Source organism: Canis aureus, chromosome 3 (genome assembly GCF_053574225.1).
Source record: "Canis aureus isolate CA01 chromosome 3, VMU_Caureus_v.1.0, whole genome shotgun sequence".
NCBI lineage: Eukaryota > Metazoa > Chordata > Mammalia > Carnivora > Canidae > Canis > Canis aureus.
In genome coordinates, this window is record NC_135613.1 from 43,473,467 (window position 1) to 43,491,690 (window position 18,224).

Sequence of the window (18,224 nt, forward strand, 5' to 3'; positions counted from 1 at the left end):
AAATATTTATTTTCTTCCAAGAATCAGGTCTTTTTTAAATGTGTAAATAATGGATTTATACCGTTTGACTCTTCTTTCTCCATATCTACCCTGGGGGGAAAAAAGGGATGTCTTCAAGCAGTGTGCTCCCACTCCTGTGCTAACAAATGCAGGAATGGGTATTCATCAAGGCGACCAGTGTTGCCTTTTACATTGACAGCCAGGTATTCAAATTCCCTTTGGAAAACAGGAGAAGCCAAAACTCTGATTATAATTTGGAGGCTCCTAATTTGGGCTTTGAATGACATTGTTCCCACCAACTAAGTAGAAACCTCAGGTTTCTATGGAGAGTCAAAGCACAACTTAAATTTTTCAGTTTCTTTGACTTTCTGCTTTTTTTTTTCCCCCTTGTAAAAACCTTTGAACTTGCATAAATTCATTCTGCCAGCCAGTTCTGTGCCTCTTCTCCTTTGAATAATAAAACAGGTTTGAGGCTACTAAAGTTCAACAGAAATAATTTCTTATTCAGCAGAAATACTGAATCTTTTCTCTCTCTCTCCGGATAGAAATTGCTTCAATACGAAATTGAAATTCTGAGTGACGTTTACGATGATCCATTAGCTCTCCCATTGTCTTAGGAAAATGGCATATGAAGCAACAGCTTAGATAAAAGAAATAGTGCAGTGTCAGTATCTGAAAGCTAAGGAATCTAGCTAAGGGCTTGCTTTCTTTCATTTTTCACAATAATTGGATCCCTGTTATCCCCGAGGAATGAAAAATAGTTTCTTGTGCCAACAGAATGCAACACCAGAAGCAATGGAAGGCATTGACACTCCAAATAATTCCAAATGTACCACAAAATCAATAGCGTTTAACTGCATGTTGTCCTATCCCTGAACCTGTACAGTGGGTCACTAAAAGTGCTGGCATCAAGTTCTAATGTCCCTGCGATGCTGAGAATAAGCCATAGGTGCACACTGAAATAAGGAAACTTAATTGAGTGGCTTTGTTAGCACACTTCTTCCTCAGCTCTGTGTTCTTCTCCTTGGTGAACATACTGGGCATCTGCATTTTGCACAGTGGGAGGGACCTAGTGAAGGGGCAGCTTCATTTCTGTGAGGCAGACTTGGGTGGAAGAGCTTATAAAATAGGGTCAACCCTCACTTGGAACCCACCTCTCCCCTTTGCAGATTATGAGGTCTTAGGCTCCTTTGGACCTTGGTGTCCTAATAATTAAAATGGGAATAGAAATTTCTCCCTGGTACAGTTGTAAGCATTAAATGCAATAACATAGGGCAGGCATGTTGAGCTCAGGGTTGACCTCCCCCACCTCCATACCCACTCTGCCCTCAAGGAATTTACAATCTAACAGGAAACTGTAAATGAATTCATGTATTCATGAGACTGATAAAAGGCTGAATATGACAGCTTCCTTAAAGGACCAGAACAAAGAAGATAGGGAGATAATTCACTTTTATCTGCACCTAAATCCAAGAAGTTCCCTGGGGGGAAGGTGAAGGTGGCATTGGTGCTGGCCCTTGAACTGGTAAAATTGTAGGGCCCCAGTTCTTTGCAAACCCAGTGAGCATATTTCCACGTGAGTCATTGGGTCTGATACACAAAAGGAAACTCGAAAGAATAAAGTACATAGATGTATAAGTACTGAACATACTAGACTTTCATGATAGGGTTCAGAATTGTGATATTCCTAGAATTAAAACTGAATGTTCCCAAGCCAAACTTGGAGACTTCAAGCTGTGTTTTTATTTAGATATATGGTTGACCCTTGAACATTGTGGGCATAAGGGGCACTGACCTCCCTACTTCAAACCCTCACAGTCAAAAATCCATGTATGACTTGTGACTCCCCAAAAACTTAGCTATTGATAGTCTGCTCTTGACTGGAAGCCTTACCAATAACATAAAACAGTGGATCAACATACATTTTGTATTTTACATGTATTATATACTGTATTCTTACATAAAGTAAGCTCAAGAAAAGAAAATCACAAGACAGGGACGCCTGGGTGGCTCGGCAGTTGAGCGTCTGCCTTCGGCTCAGGGCACGATCCCAGAGTTCCGGGATCGAGTGCCACACTGGGCTTCCTACATGGAGCCTGCTTCTCCCTCTGCCTGTGCCTCTGCCTCTCTCTGTGTCTCTCATGAATAAATAAATAAATAAAATCTTTAAAAAAAATAAAATCATAAGAGAAAAATGCATTTACAGTACTGTCCTATATTTATGGAAGACCAGCCTACACGTGGACCCATGTAGCTCAAACTCCTGTTCAAGAATCAGTGGTATTTCATGTGGCCAAGAGAGTTTTGTATTTCAAAGGAATCTTAAGTTTTCTATCTTAAAAAAACCTACTCAAAAATGGTCTTTGAAAGATAGAATTGTTTTTGTCAATATTCTAAGACCACTTAGAATAATTGTTTTTAGCACTCGACTATTTAGTGTTATGCTCACAAGCAGTGGTTAAAAACAATTCCTACCTACTGATGTTTTTAATTCTGTATATGCTCTATCCATTATCTCTTCTGAAAATACCGTATTCTAATTCACAGCTGGCTTATTTTTAATTCAAAAACCGCCAATGTATATTTGTCCTTGTGAATTCATGTGTTGGTTACAGTCTTGTTAGAAACTTTATGCAAGTATATATTAAGCAACATTTTTTTCTTTGCAAAGGGGAAATTTCCTCCTAGTGACTCAAATTCCAAAAAGCTTAAAAGGCAAATGCTGAGCCTTGATAACATGGTCAAAAGCTACCCAGTGCACCCCGAGACCATTTTCTAGAGGTGCACAGATATCCTCCTGCAGTTACTGTCTGTGGCCACAAGGTGGGGAGTGAGTCCTCAGAGGGACCTTCCGTCCCTACCCATCAAGAGAGCTTTCTCAGGAACCATCAGCTGAGTATGTAAGCAGAATACGGAAGAGCAGCAGCCTCATCTTGACTCTTCTATTCTGTCCTGAAGCCTCCTTTTTGCCTGTGGTCATCTTTGCAAAGACTTGACTGTGTGCACATTTGGATAGTAAAGAAATTTGTCCTTTGAAAGCCTTTGCGGATATCCTCTGTGTTTTAAATGGTGCTTCCCCCTCCGTGAATCAGACTGAGTCCGTCTTATTCATCACTGTTCCCAGCATTCAGCAGAATTGCCTGGTGCTAAGTAAACACTACATTTGTTAAGTGAGCGCATGTGTTTGGCTTTTTCCTCCTCCTCCACAGCTTGCTATCCCTCCCTCCAGACTGTCATTAATTATTGAGCTAAGAGGAAGCCTGAGGAAGTTACAGAGGGGTTGGGTGCTGCGGAAATGAAACAGAATGTCCTCAGAGCAAGTGGTTCACTTTGGAAGAGGCTCTGCTGGGGGTTCCCATCAGAAAGCAAGGGCAGGAGAAATGGGGGGTCCCTGAGTTGCATTGGGAACGCTACCATCAAAACCACCCTGAGCCTATGGCCAGCCAGGTTCAGAGCATCCCTGGAATCTTGAATTGGAACACCTGGGCAGGGCCCAGTGAGTCCTGGAATGTCTTCATTAGTAGGTGAGACCGTTGAATGTCACACCAGGTAAAAACCACAGATAACTAAAAAAGCAAATGCCATTGCTTCGGGAGCATAGTAATGTGATTTTGAAAAATGAGGTGCCTGCTTTGTGGGAGGCATTGTGTTGAATGTTAGGAGTACAGAAACAATTTGCTGACAGACAAGACAGCCCTGAAGTTTATTATATAGTAGAAATGTAAGATAGAGGGCAGCCTGGGTGGCTCAGTGGTTCAGCACCGCCTTCAGCCCAGGGCCTGATCCTGGAGACCGGTGATCGAGTCCCACGTCGTGCTCCCTGCATGGAGCCTGCTTCTCCCTCTGCCTGTGTCTCTGCCTCTCTTTCTTTCTCTGTGTGTGTGTCTCTCATGAATAAATAAATAAAATCTTAAAAAAAAAAAAAAAGAAGTAAGCTAGAGATGTGCACTGAATGCTATTTAAACTCACAGAAGGGGCATCCAACCCCATGTGTGCTGAGGGCTGGGCTTTGGGCTGCTTCCCAGAGAAGACCTTTAAAAATTGAAGCATGAAGCACAATAGCCAGATGAAGGAGGGTGGGAGGGTGAGCCAGGCAGAGGGCCTGTCACGAATGTGCAAATTAGTTAACAGTTACCGTGGGTGCTTGTAAATGAGAGATGGGAAGCCATTCAGAACAGATCTGGAGGCAAGGTAAAGACGGCCTGGTGCTACAGGTAGGCCAACAATAATCAACCGAGACACTGAGATTTTGCTAAAAGTGTATTTTCCACTCAAGCCCCCTGCATGTGAAGCACGTGGTAGCGCAAGCACACAGAGAGCACTTCGTAGCTGGAGATTCAGAGCTGCCGATTCAGAGCTGCCACCCGGTCTCACATTCCAGACCAAGCACTGCCAAAGCTGAGAAACTCACTCTGACTCCTGATCCCTTATTCTTGAGGAGAGGCATCATTTCCCTAGCCCCTGAACCTAGAAACCTCAGCCTTATCCAAGGATGTCAACCCTCCTGGCATCTTCACCAGGCAAGTCCATTTGGCCACCCAGTTCAGCCTGCTGTGCACTCGAATGGTCTCTTGAAGCCAGCCACTTGCTCTACTGTCACACTGCTACCGTCCCTTCAGGTCTTCTCTTCCCTGGGGCCGGCACTCCAGCCTCCTGTCCTCTTAGCTGATCCCTCCTTCCTTCTGTCCAGCCTCCTCTTTGGCACGAGGGATCTTCAAGCACATGTGATGTCCTGGCCACCCTGCTTTACCCCCTTGCCTGTTAACCTAAATCCCAACTCCCAGCTCCACCAGCCACCTTGACCTGGTCTGAGCCTATGTGTCGGGCAGTGTCTCCTGCATCTTTCTCCCCCATACCAAGCTTTTTATCATCCCCTCAAGCCCACTAGAGATTTTCAGGCTACCGTGTCCTTGTGTTTGCTTATCTCCTGGCCTGCAGTACCTTTCTACCCCTCTCTTTACCTAACGAACACCTTCTCTCCCCCGAGGGCTACCTTAAGTGTCCTTCTCAGGTATAAGCCAAGTTAACCAGCTTTGGTATTCCTTTCGGTAGGCCTCTGTTTTAACACCTGTTTTCGTGCCCTTCTTGACCGTGGGCTTCTCAGGAGCTGGGGCCTCACCGTTACCCCTTTTTGTGTTGAGCCCCCCACCTGGCACCAAGAAGGCTCTCTGACGGTAGACCTATTCGTCAGTGAACTCCCCCTCTTCTGCCCTGACTTCTCATGATCAACACTCCTGCATTTCTTGCTAGACATCTCCACAGACTCTCAAATCAAGATGTCTAAAGCAAAAATCATTTTTGTCCCTGAGACCTGGGATCTCCGAGTCTTACAATCCTGACTCAAAGTCGCTGTGCCCTTTACTCCTCAAGCACCGCCCCCACCACCACATCCCCCTCACTTGTAATAGCTAACCAGCTTCTCTTACTTCTGCTCCTGAGATACTCTTAAATCTGTCCAATTCCATACTTCGTTTTCTTAGTCTCCCATCTGTTGAAATAACCTCCTAACGGTCCCCCCTCTCTCCTTTTTATCTTCTAAGCTGCCACCAGAACTCTCTTTGAAACACAGAAATTCATCTATTTTTTTCAGCCTGCTCCAAATGTTCTGTTGTTTCTCCATTTTCTCTGCTTTGGCATGGCCTTTATAATCTGACCAGAACTCACCTTTCCACCTCCTGCCATGTCCTCCAGCTACCCACAAGCACTACCTTCTCGCCACGTGATATGGGAATGGCCTTGGCACTTCATAGCTCCATGGCTATGCTCCTCTGTCCCCTGGCTCATATCCACCTACCAAACTCCTGCACATCCTTTAAAGCCCAACTAAAATATGAATTTTTCTGTGAAGCTTTTTCTTTCTTCCAGCCAGAATCGGCCATTCCATGTTCTAGGTTTCAGTTATACCTCAACTATAGCACTTAACCATCGTCTGCATTAGAATAAACCTAGCTTCACGAGTACGTGTCTCCTGTTTGGTTGTGAAATCCTCAAGGAAAAGAGACCTCTCTTATTCGTGTTTCATTGTCTCCCTCTCTGGCCCCATAATGGTCCTCTATAAATGAATAATTGAATGGCTCTATGCTTGTATTGGCTTTATTTCTCAAGCGCTAGCTTTTAAAAGCTGCTTCTGCTGGGACCAGTTTTCACCATGGTGTCTCCGGCAATGCCAGACACCGTACCTAGCACATAATAGGGGCACAGTAAATACTCGTTGAGTTGGACTGACATCAATAATTCTGTCATTTGAGAAATGTTTCATTGAGGACGGAGAATTGCCTTTCGCATTTTTGCACAGAGCATACATTTTCAACTACAAACTATTCTTGCTTGGCTGTATGCAAGCACATCAATTTTGCAGCCACAAATGTGACTAGCGCTACCCATGGGTAAGTGCTGATTGATGCTAACCGTAGATGCAGTGGAAATATTAATGAGCTGTCACTTCTCAAAATTTTTAAAGGGGATTTTTGCAATATTTAAAAACATGCCAGGGTTCTTAGAATGGAATCCTTTGATCAGCAAGGGCATTTTCTTTTGAAACATGTATTACTTAGAACACCGAAAGAAATTAATCTTTAAATACGGTGAGCCAGCTTACACAGAGAATAGTTGATTCCGTTGCTGGTTGCTATGGGTATATGTGGAGTTAGTATTTCATTGGGTGGGACTTTGGGCAAGTTCATTAACCTCTCTGATCGTCATCTCCCTCCCTTGTAAGATGGATGTTAAGCTACATACCTGGCTGGTGTGTGGGAACCCCAAGATGCTGGTGCCTGCTGTGGAGCAGGTGTGCAGATGATGGCGGCAGTTGTTTTTGTTCTCATTGTGTTGTGACATCACATTCAGGCCTATTGGAGCCCCAATTTCCCTCCACCTAGGCCCCACCAATTCAATCTGAGCCCCATTATGACTTTTTTTTTTTTTTTGAGGCTGCCTTTTTTTTTTTTATCTTTTCCTTTATTTTAAATAAAATTTATCTCCGGGAAAAGTGTAGAAAGAGAGCTTCCAAATGTCAATGGTAGTCCTCTGTGGATTAGAGGGGATGTGTGGTGATGTTAGTTGCTGTTTTGTTGATTTGGGGATTTGCTTGTGTATTTTTTTTTTCTTATCTGTGCTTTCTCAGGTATCTAAGATGATTATATATTATGTGATTGTGAAAAAAGAATGGCTAATAAAAGATCTCCTTAAAAATAAAGCACTTTGGGCAGCCCTGGTGGCTCAGCGGTTTAGTGCCGCCTTCAGCCCAGGACATGATCCTGGAGACCCAGAATCGAGTCCCACTTTGGGCTCCCTGCATGGAGCCTGCTTCTCCCTCTGCCTGTGTCTCTGCCTCTCTCTCTCTCTCTCTCACTCTCTGTGTCTCTAATAAATAAATAAAATAAATAAGGCGCTTTAATGTCTGCAAATGTTTGCACCCATGTAACACAAAGATAGGAACATCTCCCAGTGCCCTAGAAATCTTAAGTGAAGTTTCCCTGCATCTGGAAGCTCTCAGCTGCCTGTTCTGTTCCTTTTCTAGGTTACAGTACCATGAGCCCGCAGGAAGATAGTGAGAACCCTCCGTGCAACAATGACCCCTTGTCAGCGGGGGTCGACGTGGGAAACCACGATGAGGACTTGGATCTGGACACCCCGCCCCAGACTGCTGCCCTCCTAAGTCACAAGTTCCACCACTACCGCCCCCACCACCCCACGCTGCATCACAGCCACCACTTACAGGCGGCCGTGACAGTACACACTGTCGACGCAGAATGCTAACACTCCTCACCTCCATGAGAAGACGGGATCTGGGAGCTACAGAATGTTCTGGAGGGAGAAAGAGCCAGCATCAGATACTCCACAGCGAGAGACCCCTTGTGTTTGTGTTTCGTCCAGAGTGCTTTAACTCATTTCCTGCCTGTTCATGTGTTTCAAAAGGAGAAACAACCACAAAATCACGCTTGTGCAAATGCAGGGCTGGCTCTGAGACGGAGGGGAAGGAAGCCTGATTAATGAACCTGCCATCGTACTAATGGAATGGAACAGAAGGCAGACCTCCAAACACAGAGACGGAACCTATAAATGAAACATTGGGAACCTTCGTTAAGCTGAGCCAGAGGAATGTTCTGAGGAGCCAGAAACATTCGGCTCTCCTTAACTGGAAGAGCGAGAAATGTGCCCTGCCGGAGACTGGGAATGGGGCACATCCAGAGAGAAATGTGTGCTTGGAAGATGACGCTTTGTTTCTTAGCGGTACCTAGATGCCACGGTTGCTCTATGGAACTCCTGTTGAGCTCTAAATGATGCATCTCAACATTTCTAAGTAAAGGATTATTTTTCTACTATTTATTGAACTTTCAAACATTCTCAAACTTTGGGGGAAAGAAAAAGAAACACATGAGAAATTTTCAGCGGTTATCCCTAGCTGTTTTGTGTGTGATGAAGTGGTTCTTTGACTAAGGAGTTCTGTTATTTAAGTGACACCATCCCACTGCCCCACTCCACAAAATGGGAAAATGAAGAAATCTTTCTCTCTGACTTGTTTACATACATTTTCTTTAGAACACCGTTTCACGGAAGCACATCTTTATTTGTGTAGTGCAGTATTCTTTCTCTGCATTTGACAGAGGTAGAGAGGACAAAGGAATCCAAAATGTTTTTAAAGAAATTTTGTTTCTCTTTAACTCAGTTCCATTCCCCGTACAATGCTTTTCTTAGATTTCTACAAAACCTAATATTACAACCCCAGCCTTTCAGCTAAGGGAGGGATGGATTTCTTCTCCTTGTGTTAGAGACTATATATAAATTTTTAAATGTCCCATTTTGATTGTGAGAATATTGAGTACATACAGGAAAAAAAAGATTTTAAAATTCAAAATTGATTCTTAAAGGTTTCTTTTGACGTCCTGGTTCAAAGCTGCTGCCAGTTATCCAAGAAGTTAACCACCAAACCACTTTGTGATGTAGACAGAGATTAATTCAATCTGGCTAATATAACATGGGACATTGTAATTTTAAAGTAGTGTTCTAATTACAGTGATGTATTTTAGATTCACATTTTGTGATTCAAATATGTTATAAAGACATTCTTGCACCGTGTGTGTGGTAAATCTCCGTTTATACGTAGTTGGAAAAAAATTCACTGAATAATGTTTTAATGATAGGGTATTACGATATAATGTAAAAAACAATTGGTTCTTCAACAGTACAGAAAGTAAACTATATGCGTGCTATCAGGAAACCCCTTCATACTGTGTATAAATTTGCAGTCTAGTGAAATAAACTGTATGAATGGACAGTTTTAGTGTTTATAGCGATTTGTTAATGTACCACTTCTTGTGCCTCAAGGCCAATTACATTCACTTTGTAAGCTAGCAGATCAGTCCCCAAACTGAAAGTAGGCCTCCTCTCGATGCTGCTATTAACTTCGGGGGTTTCTGGACATCTTGATAAGCAAAAAATTTAAGAATACAGTGGGTGCAACTAAGAGCAAGTATTAAAAAATGCGGAATATGGCACCCCCGTACTTGCTGAGCATCTTACATTCATGTCAATAATAAAGAAATGGTTGCTCTCAATTTGCTGGAGAGAACGGGTGACTTTCCTGTCTTTCCAGAAAATTAAACCTCTCCCTGGGATACCCATTTATTTCTTGAAGTTGAGAACACTTGTGTGATGACACTAGCTTCTTGATAGGGGGGGAACGTGGGGTTTTTCAAGAAAAGAACCACAAAACTCAGAGCTTAATAAAATATGTTGGAGCCTACTCAAATGTGAGAACAGAAATGCATTTTGTGTCTTTTGAGATAAATATCTCCCCTGTCCTGAACTTCAGTAGAAAGTAGGTGAATGCTTCTACCTGAAAAGAAAACAGAACTGTGTTTTCCAGCCTCTCACCCAGATTTGGGAGATTTTGCCTTTCTAAATTCTCTTTTGTCTTCTCCCCCAAGTGTTGCATACGGTGCTGTTTCAACATATGCTGTTCCTGTTCTTGTGTTCAAAGAACAGTTATATTTTTGGAAACTTTATATCACAGTGACCTATATTGGTGGCTCTTGCCCCTCAGATAACATTGCATGGTAAACGCGAGCCTTCCCTGAAATCCTGGGGAGGGAGGTCCTAGCAATGCCTTCTCGTTCACTCTTCATGCCTATAACCAGCGTGCACATCAGCGTAGACAGGTTTCGACAGCTAAAGGTGCCCCGGGTCACTTGATACAGCCAGAAAAGGGAAATTCCTGTTTGTGGCCCAAACAAAACAGGGTTCAGACCCATCTAGCTCTCAAGTATGTGTTCATCTGTTTTCTTGACACATTCTTTTTAGACAGTTTGGAAAGTGTGGGGTTTTTTTTTTTTTTTCTCTGCCTTCTGATTTAGTTTGAATACTCAACTAAGCCTTATTAATATTTTCATTTGAAAAATGTCAAATTTACTCAGATTTATTTTGCATGTTGGTGACTGATATGTGGAAAGAAATCCCAGAAGATCACTTAAGCTCATTTCCCTGTGGTGATGGGCTGCTCTAATGATTACTCTTTCAAAAAGAGGTTGGGGGGGGGGGGAGAAAAAACACATCTGGTAGAGTAATATAATCAAAATGTATCAACCCAGTCTCATCCGTGTCATCTTTGGTCTATTTCTGAAGAGGAACAGTGATTTTCCTGGCTGAAATACAATGCCATTTTCAGATTTTTTTTCTGACTTTTCAGTAAAGAATATTAAGTTGAAAGATCTATTTCTACAGCTGTTAGAAGATGGTCTGTTTAATAGCTAAAGTGTGTGTACCAATAGATAGAGCTATATATGCATCTGAAACTTTTAAGTCTTCTTCCAACCTCCCTCATTGTCCTAAACTGCTAATTAGGGCCTCTCACACCCACCCCACCTTATTTCAGTGTTTCCTAACCTTTTTAAAAATTCATTATTGCCACCATCGTCAGGAGAAAATTTTGATTTAAATTCACCCTTACAAGAAGTTAAATAGTAGCAGAGAAGATTTTGTTGCATGGCATGGAGCTTGGGAGGCTTACAAAACCATGGTAATTATTTGATTTCTTCCCCCAAGAACCTATTTCTTGATGTGATCTATATCTTTGTTCATGCTGTGTGTGTTTACTTTTTCCCCAGCTTTATTGAGGTTTAACTGACATGAAAAGATATTGGGGCTCCTGTGGCACCATGGTGGCTCAGTGGTTGAGGGTCTGCCTTTGGCTCAGGTCGTGATCCTGGGTCTGCAGGCTAGTCCCACAACAGGCTCCCTGCGGGAAGCCTGCTTCTCCCTCTGCCTATGTCTCTGTCTCTCTCTGTGTCTCTCATGAATAAATAAAATCTTAAAAAAAAAAAAAAAGATATTGGGACTCGTGGGTGTTTCAGTCGGTTATACATCCAACTCTTGGTTTCTGCTCAGGTCTTGATCTCAGGGTCATGAGATTAAGCCCTGCATCAGGCTCCACACTCAGCATGTAGTCTGCTTGAGATTCTTTCCCCCTCCTTTTCCCTCCCCTCTACCACTGCTTGTTCTCTCTCTCTCTCTCTCTCTCTCTCTCCCCCCCCCCATCTTTAAAATTATAAGGTATCTAAAATTGGGCAGCCCGGGTGGCCCAGCGGTTTAGCGCCATCTTCAGCCCAGTGCCTGATCGTGGAGACCCAGGATCGAGTCCCACATCAGGCTCCCTGCATGGAGCCTGTCTTTCTCTCTCTCTCTCTCTCTCTCTCTCTCTCTCTCTCTCCCCCCTCCCTCCCTCTGTGTCTCATGAATAAATAAATCTTTAAAATATGTATTTAAAGATACATTTAAAAATATGTATCTAAAATCTACATCATAGTGATTTGATATATGTATTCATTGTGAAAAGATTTTCCCCATTAACACTTTCTTCATTGAATTTTTGGTGAGAACATTGACATTCTCTTCTCTACTCTTAGCAAATTTCAGTTATTACAGTACAGTGTTGTCAACTCTAGTGACAATGTTTTACATTAGTTCCTCAGACCTTATTCATCTTAGAGTGAAACTGTGCCCCCTTACCAACTCCCCTATTTCTCCCACCCCTGTAGCCCCTGGCAACCACTTTTCTATTCTGCTTCTGGGAAGTGTGACTTTTTTTTTTTTAATATTCTACATATAAGTGATAACCATGCGGTGTTTATATTTCTTTGACTTATTTCACTTAGCATGATGTCCTTAGGGTCCCTCCATGTCAGAAATGGTTGGATCTCCTTTTAAGGACTGAATGTTTATGTTTTTTGACCTACTTTATGTTCTTTTCTGCTCTTAAGAGAATGATCTGCTCCTCTGACCTCTGCAAATCTCCATTTAAATGCAACTTCTAAAACGTGGATGGAACTGGAGGGTGTTATGCTGAGTGAAGTAAGTCAATCAGAAAAGGACAAACATATGGTCTCATTCATTTGGGAAATATAAAATATAGTGAAAGGGAATAAAGGGGACAGGAGAGAAAATGAGTGGGAAATATCAGAGAGGGTGACAACACATGAGAGACTTCTAACTCCGGGAAATGAACAAGGGGTGGTGGAAGGTGAGGTGGGCAGGGGGATGGGGTGACTGGGTGACGGGCACTGAGGGGGGCACTTGACGGGATGGGTACCGGGTGTTATGCTATATGTTAGCAAATCAAACTTCAATTTAAAAAATACCAAAAAAATGCAACTTCTTTCATGATCAGTTTTCTTAACCCCTACTTACCACTCCTGAGCCTAATATAAAGTGACCTCTGCCAATTCAAATCTTCTAAAGCTCCTCTGCACCAGTCATGAGCTTCTAGCTAATCTTGGCTTGGATGTTAGCTGCATTTTCATATGAACTTTTTTATAGCCTCAACTAGACCCTAGCTTCCTAAGAGCAAAGACTGTTACTGTTCTTTGTTGTGCCCATGGCACCATAACCTATACTTTGCAGGGAGGGCCTTCAATGTTTGTTGAGAAGATTAAATGTCTGGTGTGTCAACTGCAGCCGTAATTACAGTTGACCCTTGAAAATCACAGAGGTGCGGGGCCCCAACTCCCCACACAGTCATTAGAATCCCCAAAAAGAAACTTAACTCCTAATAGCCTCTTGTTGACAGATGCCTTACCAATAACATGAACAGGTAACATATTTTGTATATGTATTACATACTGTTATTACAATAAAGTAAGCTAGAGAAAAAAGTTAAAATCATGAGAAAATAACATTTACTGTACTTTATATAAAAAAAAAAAAACTCTATGTAAGTAGACCCATGGAATTCAAGCCAGCGTTCAAAAGTCAACTATAGGGATCCCTGGGTGGCTCAGCGCCTGCCTTTGGCCCAGGGTGTGATCCTGGAGACCCGGGATCGAGTCCCACGTAGCGCTCCCTGCGTGGAGCCTGCTTCTCCCTCTGCCAGTGTGTCTGCCTCCCTCTCTGTGTCTCTTATAAATAAGTAAATAAAATCTTTTAAAAAGTCAATTGTCGTTACAACAGATAATATACTATTCAAAGTAGTAGATGAAGTAAATTTATTTCTCCAAAATAAGTATTTGCTCAATCAATTAGTACATTTTTTAATTGAGGTATAATTGGCATAACAATATATCTTAGGTATACAAGGTAATGATTCAGTCTTTGTATATATTGCAAAATGATCACCACAGTTAAGTCCAGTAACCTGCATCGTCATACACAGTTACAAGTTTCTCATGATGAGAGCTTTTAAGATCTACTCTCCTAGCTACTGTGAAATGTACAATACAGTATTATTAACTATAGTCACCATACAGTGCATCATATTCCCATGACTTAGGACTGGAAATTTGTACCTTTCAACCACTTTCATTCTGCTCACCCCGCCACCCCCCCTTAGACAACCCCCAGTCTATTCTCTATAACCATGAGCTTCATTTCAATTTTTTGTGCAACAGTTTTTTTAGTATATTGCAGTAACAATTAGTACCATAGTCCATGTTTAGCAGTTTTTTAATGCTCTCTCAGATGGAAAAATCCTCAGCCCAGGGCCTGATCCTGAAGACCTGGGATCGGGTCCGCATTGGGCTCCCCGCATGGAGCCTGCTTCTCCCTCTGCCTGTGTCTCTGCATCTCTCTCTCCCTCTGTGTCTCTCTCTGTGTGTGTCTTGTCTCTCATGAATAAATAAATAAAATCTTTAAAAAAAAAAAATCCTCAACCTCCCGTTGGTATAGATGCCTGTAAAGTTTTACATAAATTTTAACAATTTATGTGATGTGTACATACATCTAAGTGCAAAAATAATTCCTGTTGTGTAATTTGAACACACAGTTATCCAATACCCCGTATAGTTTTACATGGCATTTGTTTGGAAGAAGGGGTTCTGTTAATATGGGAGTGCTTCAAATCTTCTCTTCGGACTCCTTGTGCTTCTTTCACCCCACTCTCGTTCTATTTCTGGGTGCTGCTTGATTAAAGTGTTTGATGTAACAATATCCCCGCCAGGATTACTGCCTTAGTTCCTACTGCCTTGTGCTTTTGGAAAAAGAAAATTACATAACAAGAAGCTTGGCTCCCCTGCAAAAGTATGTCCCTGACTTTCAGGGCTCCTTGGCAATCCTTTGTCCAGGCCCAGTTAATTCTCCAGCGCACTGTCCTCAAGATCTGTTCCAGAACGTGTCCTCACGCCCCTGCCCTGCCACCCGCCCTGCCACAGCCTCTCTGGAGCTGCCTTCATTCCGCTCTGGCCTTAGGGTAGAAATCCCACCACTTGGACACCTTCCCGTCAAGGTGGCTCTCAGACGGCCCCCTCTCTGCTCCCGGGGAAGGAATGTTCCAGCTCCTTCCTAGAGGCAGCCGGTCCTCAACTGGCATCACAAATGCACGTCCTCAGCTCCCCTTGCTGTCAGTGATCCTAAAACACCCCAGCGTCCCCTCCCCCACAAGTGCCAACCTTCCTTCCCCTTGCAGCCCCCCTCCGGGTGATTAGATCCCCCCCCCCCACGCCTCTCCGCGCTGTCCCCGCGGGGCCCCGTGCAAGCGCTACCTGCGGCGTGGCTGGCACAGCCGCCCGAGGCTACAGGGGCACCCTCCTGCCCAGGCTGCGCTGACGCTCCGTGCACCCCCTCTTCGTCCACATTTTTTTTTTTTTTTTACGATGTATTTACTCATCAGAGAGAGGAGAGGCAGGGACACAGGCAGAGGGAGAAGCAGGCTCCATGCCCGGAGCCCGAAGTGGGACTCGATCCCGGGACCCCAGCATCACACGTGGGCCGAAGGCAGGCCCTCAACCGCCGAGCCCCCCAGGGATCCCTTCTTCCACGCCTCCGGCCCCCTGTCCAGTTGCCTGTAGGACGAGCCACACGGGTGCTCGCAGGCCCGAGCGGGGCAGGCGTCCCTGCTCCCCTACCCTGCTGGCCCTTGCCACCCTTTCTCACCTGGGCCACCACAGCGGCCTCCCCGCTGTTCCCCTGGCTCCCACCCAGTTCACCTAATCTTAGTTTTGAGGGAAATGTCATGTACCGTAAAATTAGCCATTTTAAAGTATACAGTTCGGCGGCATTTAGTGTAGTCAAAATATTATGCAACCATCCCCGCCATCTCGTTCCGAAGTATTTGTGCCATCCTAGGAAACCTCAAACCCACAAAGCAATCACTCCCCATTCCTCCTTTTCCTTAGTCCTTAGAAACCACCAATCGACTTTTCTGTAGATGTCTATGGATTTACCTAATCTGGACGTTTTTTTAAAGATTTTATTTATTGGGCAGCCCGGGTGGCTCAGCAGTTTAGCACCCCCTTCCGCCCAGGCCGTGATCCTGGAGACCCAGGATTGAGTCCCACGTCTGGCTCCCTGCATGGAACCTGCCTCTCTCTCTCTCTCTCTCTCTCTCTCTCTCTGTGTGTGTGTGTGTGTCTCATGAATAAATGAATAAAATCCTTTAAAAAAAGAGTTCACACACAGGGAGAGGGTGAGGGAGAGGGTAAAACAGACTCCCCACTAAGCAGAGAGCCTGACATAGGCTCGATCCCAGGACCAGATAGCACAACCCCAGTGGAAGGCAGAGGGTTAACTGACTGAGCCACCCCAGGGGTCCCTCATCTGGACATTTCATATAAATACAATAGGTGACCTTGTGTGTCTGGCTTCTTTCACTTAGCGTAATGCTTTTGAGGTTCTTCCATAATGTTGCATGTCCCTCTTTGTGCTGAGTACTGCTCCATCACATGGCTACATCCCCTTTTGTTTATCCACTCACCATTTGATGGATATTTGGGTTGTTTCCATCGTTTGACAATTGCATATAGTGCTGCTTTGAGTATTTGTATACAAGTGCTTGTTTGAATACTAATTTTTAATTCTTTTGGATGAATCTCTAGGAGTTGGATTGCTTGGTTTCATGGTGACTCTACGTTAAACATTTTGAAGAACTACCAGACTGTTTTCCAGAGCGGCTGTGCTGTTTTGCGTTCCTACCAGCAATGTACAAGAGTTCCAATTTCTCTGCTTCCTTGACAACGCTGATTTTCCTTTCTCAAAAAAAAATTATAGTCATCCCAGTGCATATAAAGTAATATCTCATTGTAGCAGAGCAATCTTATTTTTAATGTAAAATTAAAACCTGCTACTTGTTTAACACACTTTAACCTTTTGCCACTGACCACCCTCACTCTGCCCTGAGGATAAAGCCATTTTACCCCCAGTCTCTTCATTCCCACTGTCTTCTTCTTTTTTTTTTTTTTTTTTTTTTTTTTTAAGATTTTATTTACTTATTCATGATAGACTTAGAAAGAGAGAGAGGCAGGCTCCATGCAGGGAACCTGACGCGGGACTCGATCCCGGGTCTCCAGCATCACACCCTGGGCCAAAAAGGCAGGCGCCAAACCGCTGAGCCACCCAGGAATCCCACCACTGTCTTCTCTTAATTTTTCATCTATGCCTTGCTCACTCTGCCTGGGGTACTTCCTCTCCATGCCCCCCCCCCCCAACTGCCCCACTGCTCCCCTGCGTAACTACTGCTCCTCCTTCAGATCTCAGCCTCAGTGCCTCTTCCTCAGAGACCACCCACCTGCATTAGCTTCCCCTGTTGCAGGGGAAAAGTTATTTAAACCCAGAGCTGGCTGTGGCTGCTTGTGCCTGCTAACAGAGATCATTACGGGGAAGATCCATCTTTATACTGTCCTCACACTTGCAGAGGAAAAACAGCCTGAAACTCTGAATCCCCTGCCAGTCCTGCGCTGCAAAAGAAGGAGACTCTTCATCAGGTGGAATGGATCTGCAGAAAAAGCTAGGGTAGATGGTGCTTCTGAAGGGGCTTGGGAAGCAACAAGCTGGGGACAAGTGGGGAGTCTCAAGGCAGGAGAAGGCCACCAGACGTGACGGCCTGGTGCCCACAGAGCAAGGTGACCAGGGAGAGCGTGTGGGGCACCAGGTGGCAAGGAGGCTCAGGGAGCATCGGCGATGGATTTGTCTGGTGGTTTCGTCTGTACCTGCACCTCCTCTGGGCTTCACTGAGGATTCCTGGACACAAGCCCTGAGCGAGTGACTTCAGAGGAAATGAAGGGAGATGGACCAAGGGCGATGAGCTGGGCCAGAGCAGAGAGGAGGCCGGCAGTGTAGGGGGGTAAGAGGCCAGTGGAGCAGCTGAGGGAACCACACCTCAAGGCCAGAGGCCCCAGGAGCTCTGAGGAGTTCACAGGAGTCTTGGGAAGGTCATTGGATTTGCTACAGGGCACGGGATAAAAGCTCCAAGCCACTTTTATTCCAATCCCCAGCACAGTTGGAGCTCAGCTGCGTGTGGGTATTTCACAGCACCCCATGTGAGACATCTCCTCCTTTGCTGTCATCACACGCAGTTATTTGTTTTATGTCTGCCTTCCCAGCAGGCTAAGCAGCGGGACAGTCAGGGGTGTCTGTCTGTCTGTCTGTGTGCTGCGTCCTGGTGCCTCTCTAGAGCAGGCACATAATGATATTTGCTGAGTGAAGAAACTTATTTCTGACCAGAATTTGAGGTGAATTCAGAAAGGGACAAAAGATACTAAAATGGAAAGATTTCACATTTTTTATTTCTCTCCTCTGAACCGAAAATAGGAGCGAGAAAGATAGTTGAAAATTCAAGATGCCTAAAATTATAGGGATAAATTCCTTTGCTAAAAGATTGGAAGAGGTTGAAATTGCCTTATCAGAATGTCCCATAAGCTCTTCTAAATCAACCTGTCAACTACAGAAATATCAGAAGGAAGTAAAACCCCATGCTCATGACCTTGATGTAGGAAGACTTTCTTAGACAGGACCCGCTGAAA

The 18,224-nt window shown here is 44.2% G+C and overlaps 1 protein-coding gene across 1 annotated transcript in view; it reads left to right on the forward strand.

Annotated features, from left to right (window-relative positions):
- The window catches only part of CACHD1 (cache domain containing 1), a 200,334-nt gene extending 191,057 nt beyond the window's left edge, over positions 1-9,277 (forward strand). The window contains exon 27 of the mRNA XM_077892133.1: positions 7,520-9,277. Within this exon, the coding sequence (XP_077748259.1) occupies positions 7,520-7,758 (239 nt within the window). The 3' untranslated portion in view covers positions 7,759-9,277. The remainder of the gene's footprint in view (positions 1-7,519) is intronic.
- Positions 9,278-18,224: the final 8,947 nt, after the last annotated feature.